Source organism: Hippocampus zosterae, chromosome 11, assembly GCF_025434085.1.
Source record: "Hippocampus zosterae strain Florida chromosome 11, ASM2543408v3, whole genome shotgun sequence".
NCBI classification, from domain to species: domain Eukaryota; kingdom Metazoa; phylum Chordata; class Actinopteri; order Syngnathiformes; family Syngnathidae; genus Hippocampus; species Hippocampus zosterae.
In genome coordinates, this window is record NC_067461.1 from 15,716,018 (window position 1) to 15,725,608 (window position 9,591).

Genomic DNA, 9,591 nt, shown 5'->3' on the forward strand with positions numbered 1-9,591 from the left:
CATCAACCTGAACAAGGAGGGCTCTTTTAATATAGTATTACACATACGGTACTTGTATAGCATTATTAAACAAGTACGGCAAAATTAGGCAGCTGTGCCACAGGCTTCAAAACATTGTCATCTAGTGGTTGGAGACGACAAACACAAAATTAGTTTGTAAGTCCACCGATTTATTGTTTCCAAATTACACAGAAAAGTCACCAAGAGCAGATTTCAAGAAACCTGACAGCAACGGGTAAAGAGTCAATGCTCCGGTCTCTTTCCTGTTAAGGTTTGGATTCATCGGCTTGTGGCACTCCCAGACGTGGCTGAGGTGCTGTTTGCTGACGTCTTCTTCAGTGTTCGATTCAACTGTGGGTGAGAGGAGTGAATTTGAGTCATTCAAGGACAGCAATTCAGAGAAAGTCAGCACGAGGCCAGATTAATACTCACCTCCTCAAATTTGTGAATCTGTCGGATGAAAAAGTCTCCATACCGGCGAGCCACTTTTGTGTCCGCTATGTGGATCATGTCCTGTGGAAATGGAAGGAGAACCAACTTGACTGATGGCAAATATCTACAAAGTAATTTAATATACAGCGCTTACATTTAGCAAGGCCAACTATCGGTGTATTTTTTAAGAGAACAATGCAGACTCATTTTTCAGCAACATCTCAACATTTTATCATTTGAAACAGAAATGAGGATTTTCAACCTGATCTCCCCTTTTCAGACAAAATCCGGTTCATTGGACTTCTAGGGGTAAGAAATTAGTGCCTGTACATTGGGGTTCACACCGGTGGACGAGATTGCATCCCTCCGCCTGCGGGTGGGGGGACGGGTCCTGACTGTTGTTTGTGCATATGCACCAAACATCAGCTCAGCATACCCACCCTTTTTGGAGTCCTTGGAGGGTGTGCTGGAGAGTACTCCTGCTGGGGACTCCCTTGTTCTACTGGGGGACTTCAATGCTCACGTGGGCAATGACAGTGAGACCTGGAGGGGCGTGATTGGGAGGAACGGCCCCCCCGATCAGAACTCGAGTGGTGTTTTGTTATTGGACTTCTGTGCTCGTCACGGACTGTCCATAACGAACACCTTGTTCAAACATAAGGGTGTCCACGTGTGCACTTGGCAACAGGACACCCTAGGCCGTAGTTCGATGATCAACCTTGTGGTCGTGTCATCGGATTTGCGGCCGCATGTTCTGGACACTCGGGTGAAGAGAGGGGCGGAGCTGTCAACTGATCACCACCTGGTGGTGAGTAGGCTCCGATGGTGGGGGAAGATGCCGGTCCGTCCTGGCAGACCCAAACGTATTGTGAGGGTTTGTTGGGAGCGTCTGGCGGAATCCCCTGTCAGAAGGAGTTTCAACTCCCACCTCCAACAGAGCTTTTCCCATGTTCCGGGAGAGACGGGGGACATTGAGTCCGAGTGGACCATGTTCCGAGCCTCTATTGTTGAGGCGGCCAATCTGAGTTGTGGCCGTAAGGTGGTTGGTGCCTGTCGTGGCGGCAACCCTCGTACTCGCTGGTGGACACCAGCAGTAAGGGATGCCGTCAAGCTGAAGAAGGAGTCCTATCGAGCCTTTATGGCCTGTTGGACCCCAGAGGCAGCTGACGGGTACCGACTGGCCAAGCGGAACGCAGCTTCGGTGGTTGCCGAGGCAAAAACCCGAGCATGGGAAGAGTTCGGTGAGGCCATGGAAGCCGACTTCCGGACGGCTTCGAGGAAATTCTGGTCCACCATCCGACGTCTCAGGAGGGGGAAGCAGTGCACCACGAACACTGTGTACAGTGGGGTTGGGGCGCTGCTGACTTCGACTCGGGACGTTGTGAACCGGTGGGCAGAGTACTTCGAAGACCTCCTCAACTCCACCAACATGCCTTCCTTGGAGGAAGCAGAGCCTGGGGACTCTGAGGTGGGCTCTCCTATCTCTGGTTGAAGTCACCGATGTGGTTAAAAAGCTCCTCGGTGGCAAGGCCCCAGGGGTGGATGAGATCCGCCCAGAGTTCCTCAAGGTTCTGGATGTTGTGGGGCTGTCCTGGTTGACACGCCTCTGCAACATCGTGTGGTCAACGGGGAGAATGCCTCTGGATTGGCAGACCGGGGTGGTAGTCCCTCTTTTTAAAAAGGGGGACCGGAGGGTGTGTTCCAACTACAGAGGGATCACACTCCTCAGCCTCCCTGGTAAGGTCTATTCAGGGGTGCTGGAGAGGAGGGTCCGTCAGGAAGTCGAGCCTCAGATTGAGGAGGAGCAGTGTGGTTTTCGTCCCGGCCGTGGAACAGTGGACCAGCTCTACACCCTTAGCAGGGTTCTCGAGGGTATGTGGGAATTCGCCCAACCAGTCTACATGTGTTTTGTGGACTTGGAGAAGGCGTTTGACCGTGTCCCTCGGGGAGTTCTGTGGGGGTGCTTCGTGGGTATGGAGTACCGAACCCCCCGATACGGGCTGTTCGGTCACTATACCACCGATGTCAGAGTTTGGTCCGCATTGCCGGCAGTAAGTCGGAATCGTTTCCAGTGAGAGTAGGACTCCGCCAAGGCTGCCCTTTGTCACCGATTCTGTTCATAACCTTCATGGACAGAATCTCTAGGCGCAGCCGAAGCGTTGAGGGGGTCCGTTTTGGTGGCCTCAGTATTGCATCCCTGCTTTTTGCAGATGATGTGGTGCTGTTGGCTCCTTCAAACAGGGCTCTCCAACTCTCACTGGAGCGTTTCGCAGCCGAGTGTGAAGCGGTTGGGATGAAAATCAGCACCTCCAAATCTGAAACCATGGTCCTCAGTCGGAAAAGGGTGGAGTTCCCCCTCCAGGTCGGGGGGGAGATCTTGCCCCAAGTGGAGGAGTTTAAGTATCTTGGGGTCTTGTTCACGAGTGAGGGCAGGAGGGAGCGAGAGATCGACAGGCGGATCGGTGCAGCGTCTGCTGTGATGCGGACGTTGTATCGGTCTGTCGTGGTGAAGAAGGAGCTGAGCCAAAGGGCGAAGCTCTCAATTTACCGGTCGATCTACGTTCCAACCCTCATCTATGGTCACGAGCTATGGGTCATGACCGAAAGAACGAGATCCCGGATACAAGCGGCCGAAATGAGTTTTCTCCGCAGGGTGTCCGGGCTCTCCCTTAGAGATAAGGTGAGAAGCTCGGTCATCCGGGAGGGGCTCCGAGTCGAGCCGCTTCTCCTCCACATCGAGAGGAGCCAGATGAGGTGGCTTGGGCATCTGATTCGGATGCCTCCTGAACGCCTCCCTGGTGAGGTGTTCCGGGCATGTCCCACCGGGAGGAGACCCCGAGGAAGACCCAGGACACGCTGGAGAGACTATGTCACCCAGCTGGCCTGGGAACGCCTCGGGATCCCCCGGGGAGAGCTGGAAGAAGTAGCTAGGGAGAGGGAAGTCTGGGTTCCTTGCTAAAGCTGTTGCCCCCGCGACCCGGCCCCGGATAAGCGGTAGAAGATGGATGGATGGATGGGTAAGAAATTAATCATACATAATATTCAAATACTGAAATGATTTCTTTCCTATTCAGGAATGCAAGTAACTACAATGTCTGAAATATTAAATAAGCATAAATGCATGTCTAGGTTACCGTATTTTTCAGACTATAACTCACACAAGTTTTTTCATTGTTTGGCTCGTCCGGCGACTTATACTCAGATGCATGTATTGTATTAAAATCTGAGCTTGTTTCTAGTCGGACTGACTATCTTGATGTTTGGCAAAACTATTGATAATATTCCGTCGTGTCACCATAAATGTGAACTTATTCTCCAATCATTTTAACTTGGCCGTTTTCTAAGTAGCTCCCATGCTGAAAAAGTGTGAGCACCCGTGTACTTGTGTATTAACCTTTTGGTAATGACCAATGCTGTTGCACAAAACTAACATTAAATGGTTGTCTATTACATTTATTAAGCACTGTATACATAATAGGAGAATACCAATACCAAGAATATCTCAATAGAAAGAAGGATAATGGGAAAAAATGACAAATACAAAGCAATACCAACATGGTGATTGATGGAAAACAATTCTCAATTCCATCCTACTTTCGTACCCGTTCGTATTTTAGGACTGTACCTTGTCAATGTAAAAGTCAACCTCAGAAGCTGACTGGAATTCTCCATCCAGAGCCGAGATGCCGCTGGTCCACACCAAGTTCTTCATCTTGTGCTTGAAAACGAGCAGCTGGATCCGGAAGTCCTGCTCAGTCATGTCCAGGAATCCAGCCAGCTTGGCCACCGGCATTGTGGTGTACAACTTCAAGAAACTGGAACCAAGCAAGCCCATTCAGATAAAAAAAAATCCTCCATCAAAGCAAAGCAACTGCTAAGGTGCGCGTTGTTCATGCACTGTAAAGTCAGTGAGTAGGCTGCACCTGCGGATGGTGGACAGCTGAGCCTGCTGCTGCACCTCCTCCGAGAAGACCTTGAGCTGCTGCTGGAAGGGTTCCTTGTAGTAGTTGGCGTGGACGTTGTCATAGTTGGGCACTACTGGAGACAAGAACTTAGGGCAGGCGAAGCTGAACAACTCCTCAAACACCTGCAGGTCTCTAGGGTGGAAAAGAGGTGACATTCTCAGATAAATGACATCTGTCAATCTTTGTAGAATCGTATTATTCTATTGATTGTTCCATCCATTACTCGATTATTGCAGCTGAGCAATGCGGTGGAGTGCTGTCTGTGACAGAGTGCACCACGATTCAAAACCCAGTCAGGACAATAACGTCCTAATAGGTATAGAGTCATACCTCGATTTTCTACCATAACCCATTCCAGAAGGCTGTTCGAAAAGCGATTTGTTTGGAATCCAAAACTTATTGGATTAGCCCATGATTAGGGGCTAATACACTATGCAGAAATAACAACAACAAAAACAAGTCAGATTTGTGTAAATCACAACAAACACATCTGCTCACAACAAACGCTACATGAGGAAGCGTCACTTCCTCGTGTAAGAAAGCCGAGAGGAGTTGAGTGGCGGATTCGGGTTTGCTTAGTTTGGTTGAAAACTGGGTTTCGATCGTAATGTGAGGGGTAAAAATCTCGAATTTTCTTGTCGAAATCTAATTTAGTCGATAACAGACTAAATTAACATATTAATTAAATTAACATATTCGAAAACCGAGGTTTGACTGAATATGAACCTGATTCCAAGGCACTGCCTGTGTTAATTGTTAAAATGAGTAGGATGAATCTGCCAGGGCATCCTGTGTTAAAACTATGCCAAGCAAAAACACATAATTACTGTGGCAAGATTACAACAAGACGTTCCCCTGCGGAAAAACTCACTGCCTGCGTTGTAGTGCCACTTTTTGACCAAAAAAAAGGAACTACTAGACTGTGAAAAAAGTCACGAGTGGTTTCGATACAGTAATTGTACAATGGACATTTGTGGCCTATAAATGTCTGTGTGAATCCTGTACAATGAAAGCCAGAAATGCCTCAGGAAAAAAGAAATGGGTCAATTATTTATAAGTCGACTTGGTTGCCTTTTTTTCTCCGAGCCCTAGCCATAACCAATGAAAAAAATCAATACCCTTTCTGCATGCGCAGCATCTTATCCCCGTACTTGTCCCTCAGCTGGGTGTGGATGCTCTCGTCGATGCGCATCGGGTACATGGTGAGCGCAATGGCTAGCAGAGCATGCATCTGCTCGTTCTGTTTGTTGATCTGCAAGCACACACATCTATTTAAGCACAGCTAGGGAAAATAGCAACAATTTCAAAACATGTTTGTTGACAGTAAGAGTTACTTCACATAACACCCAGTTTAAAAAAAAAATCCTAAAATGTGAACTGTATAAATATTGGACAACAAGCCTTGAGAAAGAAAAAAAAAACATGGTGGATTGCAACTTGACATAAAACACATATTTTACATTGTTCATTTGAATGGCCATTTATTCATCTAGTTTGTAGATGCCCCCTATGCAAGTTGACTGCACTTCTTTAGCACTGAACTATATAAATAAACAAAACACTTATACATATAAAAAATATAGATTACTAACTGAGCAAAATGAACCACAGCGTACATTTTATTTTTCAACACTGAAGCCTTTGCGATTTGACAATTTCCTCCAACTACAATGCAATGTCGAGTCGAATTTGATTAATTGTTCAGCCCTAACTGGCACTTACCATCTCATATTTATATGTTGACCTCTGGAACATGTTTCTCGTCCTCTGGATGTAGAGCAAGATGTTTGCAAACACTCGAATGGCGTCCTGGTAGCGCCTCATCATGAGATAGGCGAAGCCCACATAGTAATAGGTGGTGACCTGACACTCAGGCACACGAGAGTACATGCTCTGAGAGGAAAAAAAAAGAAAAAACATGTTACAGGTTGATACAGAGTTGCTAGATAAGACCTTGCTCGGTTTTACCTTCTTGTTGAGCTCAATATTCTCCAACACTTTAATGGCCTGGTAGTAGTCTCCAAGCAGAGAGTGCAGCCTCAGCAGCCCCACCAAGCTGAAATAACCCAACATCTTGTAGAGGGAGTGGCGCCCATATTCACCCGCCACACTCTCGGGGTCCCCTGCAACATACAGTAGAAATGCATCTTCAGTTTGACTTCCTGAAAGCATTCCTGAGAGATGAGTGAACCACCAGTAGCTCATGATGCTGGTTATCAGTTTGTTCATTTAGTACTAAATTAACATCATACGCTGAGAAAGGAAAATGTTCCCTATATTCTATGTGTATTTTTTATGTTTTAAACAGTTGTTGTACTGGAAATTGTATGATTGTGCAAGTGGTCGTCATGTTGTGGGTGTTTAGTATAAACGTGCAATTTTAAGATGAATGCCATACCTCCGCTGGTGTAGACTTCAAGCTGACGGTTTATGTTACTTTTATCCACAAGGGAGTGGAGCACGTTTAGAACGCTGTGGACGTTCCAGATCTTTGGGTTGTTTCTCAGGAATTCAATTTCGTCTTCTGCCTTCTTGGCTGTCTTACAGCGGTACTGACTGAACGACTGAAACTGAAAAGAAGGATGTGTTATTGTGTTGCCTGCAAACACTAATCTGTTTCACCTTCCTCTTATTGCATATTATTTCTCTCAGTCTTTCTCTAATGAACAAAATATATCGTACCTGGTAGATAAATTCATCAATTATGTCCCAGAGCCATTGGTTTGGTAGTTCCAAGGGGGCAGGGCCATCAGCATCTGTTTGTAATAAACAAAAGATCGACAAACGATTGGCATTCCTGTGATAATTAAAGGAAGGCAAAACTCATTGTTAACACTTACTCAAAATGTAGTTGAAGAGGTTGCAGTAATTGTAGTACGACTCAAACCTCTGGTTCAATGTGGGCCCACCCTAAACAGTATTAGAAAGGTAGGTTGACCAACACTGAAAGGTTTCACTGGTAGGCCAAGTTCCCAGAAAAGAAATGTATGCTTCGAATGTGTTGGTGACTTACGCTAACTTTAGCGTAGATGTGTCTGTAGTACAGTTCCTTATAGAGAATGAGGAAAACAGCATCTGTCAAAGACAAAATGTGACAGGTTAAAATCAGAAGAGTCATGCTACATTCGAAAGCGCTGGGAAATCAGAATACCTCAGGGAGCGTGCAAGGCACGACCAGCTTTCTAGTCCAAAATAAACAAAAAACAGATATCTGACCTGCGTTTTACCAAACACTGTAACCTCAGCTGGAGGGAAAATGTGTTACATTACTTTTAATTTTGTTATACATGGTATAGGTGTGTTTTCAATGAAAATATTTCATTTTAAAGTTTTAAAATGTGTGAATGGCACAAACGCATAATCACTAATGTGTCACATGACCTAAAATTAGTTGAGACATAAAATTTGGAGCCAACCAACTTATACAGTAGTCACGAATTATCCATCCATTTATTTGCTATGATGTTCGTCCTCATTTGGGTTATAAGTGAGCTGAAGCCTAGCCCAGCTATTTTTGGGTGACAATGGTTGCCAGTCAATGACAGGGCACGTCGAGACACACCCATGCTCACGTTCACACTTACTGACAGTTGAGTCTTCAATTAAGCAAACGTGCATATTTTGGAACATGGGAGGAAACAGGAGTAACTAAAGCAAATGATTGATAATTTTCCAAGACACCTTTATACACTAGGTCAGACAATTCTGACACCCTATTTTATTGTAATACAGCATCACTCTCGAGGCAGTGACAAAAAAATGATATACTGTATATCTTGTACGTATGTCTTCATAAACAACAACTCACTCACCGTTGCCAACAAGTGATGAAATGGACTCAGCATCTGGCCAAGGAGACGTCTTGAAGAAGCGGTCAGTCAGCTTATTCCAACTTGAAAACAAGTGCATGAACAAATAGGTAAGCTATTTGGCAAGCATAACTGGGAGATGGCGTTTGGAAGAGTATTGCAACCTGTTTTCATAGACATCTTGGATCTCATAGATCTTCTGTTCAATACTCTCGCTGGACACACGGTTGGACTGCAGCTCGTAGACCTTCTGGTCGATCAAGTCTGAGATGGTTTTGTGGAAATATTGAAGGAAATTCTTGATCACCTCTGGGATAACGTGGTATGTCTGCTGTTCATACTGGCGCTCAAAAGCCATGTCTGCTTTTGGATCACCTGCACACAGAAAGTGATCATTTAGGATTTCAACGCAAAGGCTGCTAGAACACACACAAGGATCTGGATGCCAGTAAAGTAATGATGATAATGTTGACAAACCGGTGTGGAGGTCATATTCGTTTGAGTAGCCGTCGTACTGAAAGTTAAGAAGAAACATGAACAATATTCATTAGATGTCTACAACTGCATCCGGCAGGCACGAACACCGCGGAACTATGAAAAGAAGATCAGTATCAATCCAAACGAACGATTTCCTGCCAATACAAGTTCTAAGATTCCAGAAAATAGAAGAATAATCACATTGCTGCGTTATTTTGTCCAAAACAAGCCCCCGTGAGGTCTGTGAATATCTACCAGAGCTGCAACTAGCTAACCAGCTATAGCTTCATATCCGACCGCCTGTTAAAAAGACAAAACGTTCAGGAAAAAAAATAGGTGTACTAACATCATCGTCGTCGTGGTATGACATGATTCCAGAGGTTACACAATGGATTGTTTTCTTTAATGAGGAAAATTTTGTAAAATAGGATCAGCTAGCTAACCCTGCTAAACCACGCAGCTGATGCTTGTGGAACGGCAGGAAGCGGAAAGGAAATTATGACGTTCCGTTAAAATATCGCGAGATTAGGAAAGCGTTTTCGTGATTTGTTGCATCATGAATACTGTACTTTCTTTAAGACGCTGTAGTTCATTTTCACTCATCCATCCAGTCATTAACCCCGCTAATCAGTGGTATTATTTTGTCATAACTTATCGACTCACAGTTGCTACCATCCCATCAGCCCAACAACGCATTCCTTAACCCTTTATTCGTGTTGTGGGTGGCATATAAATTCAGGGATAAATCTAAATTATCTTATCAAATAAAGTCTAGTTATATTTCTAACTAAATATCTTGTGAGCGTTTGTGTGTGTTTCACAACATGTAGTGAACCAACACAATTAACTACCAGTTATAAGCCACAATTCAAAGATTTTCATGCAGCATTTACGGCTGAAAAGTCATT

The 9,591-nt window shown here is 45.1% G+C and overlaps 1 protein-coding gene across 1 annotated transcript; it reads right to left on the reverse strand.

Moving 5' to 3' along the window:
• Nucleotides 1-151: 151 nt before the first annotated feature.
• Nucleotides 152-9,170, reverse strand: eif3s6ip (eukaryotic translation initiation factor 3, subunit 6 interacting protein). Its single transcript, XM_052080090.1, has 15 exons — nucleotides 9,030-9,170; nucleotides 8,684-8,720; nucleotides 8,371-8,581; nucleotides 8,210-8,289; nucleotides 7,411-7,472; nucleotides 7,238-7,307; nucleotides 7,080-7,153; nucleotides 6,796-6,967; nucleotides 6,366-6,520; nucleotides 6,120-6,290; nucleotides 5,516-5,649; nucleotides 4,356-4,529; nucleotides 4,058-4,247; nucleotides 433-513; nucleotides 152-351 (listed from the first exon to the last, which is right to left on the reverse strand). Exons 1-15 carry the CDS (start codon nucleotides 9,051-9,053, stop codon nucleotides 280-282), a joined length of 1,707 nt encoding a protein of 568 aa, XP_051936050.1. The 5' UTR covers nucleotides 9,054-9,170; the 3' UTR covers nucleotides 152-279.
• Nucleotides 9,171-9,591: the final 421 nt, after the last annotated feature.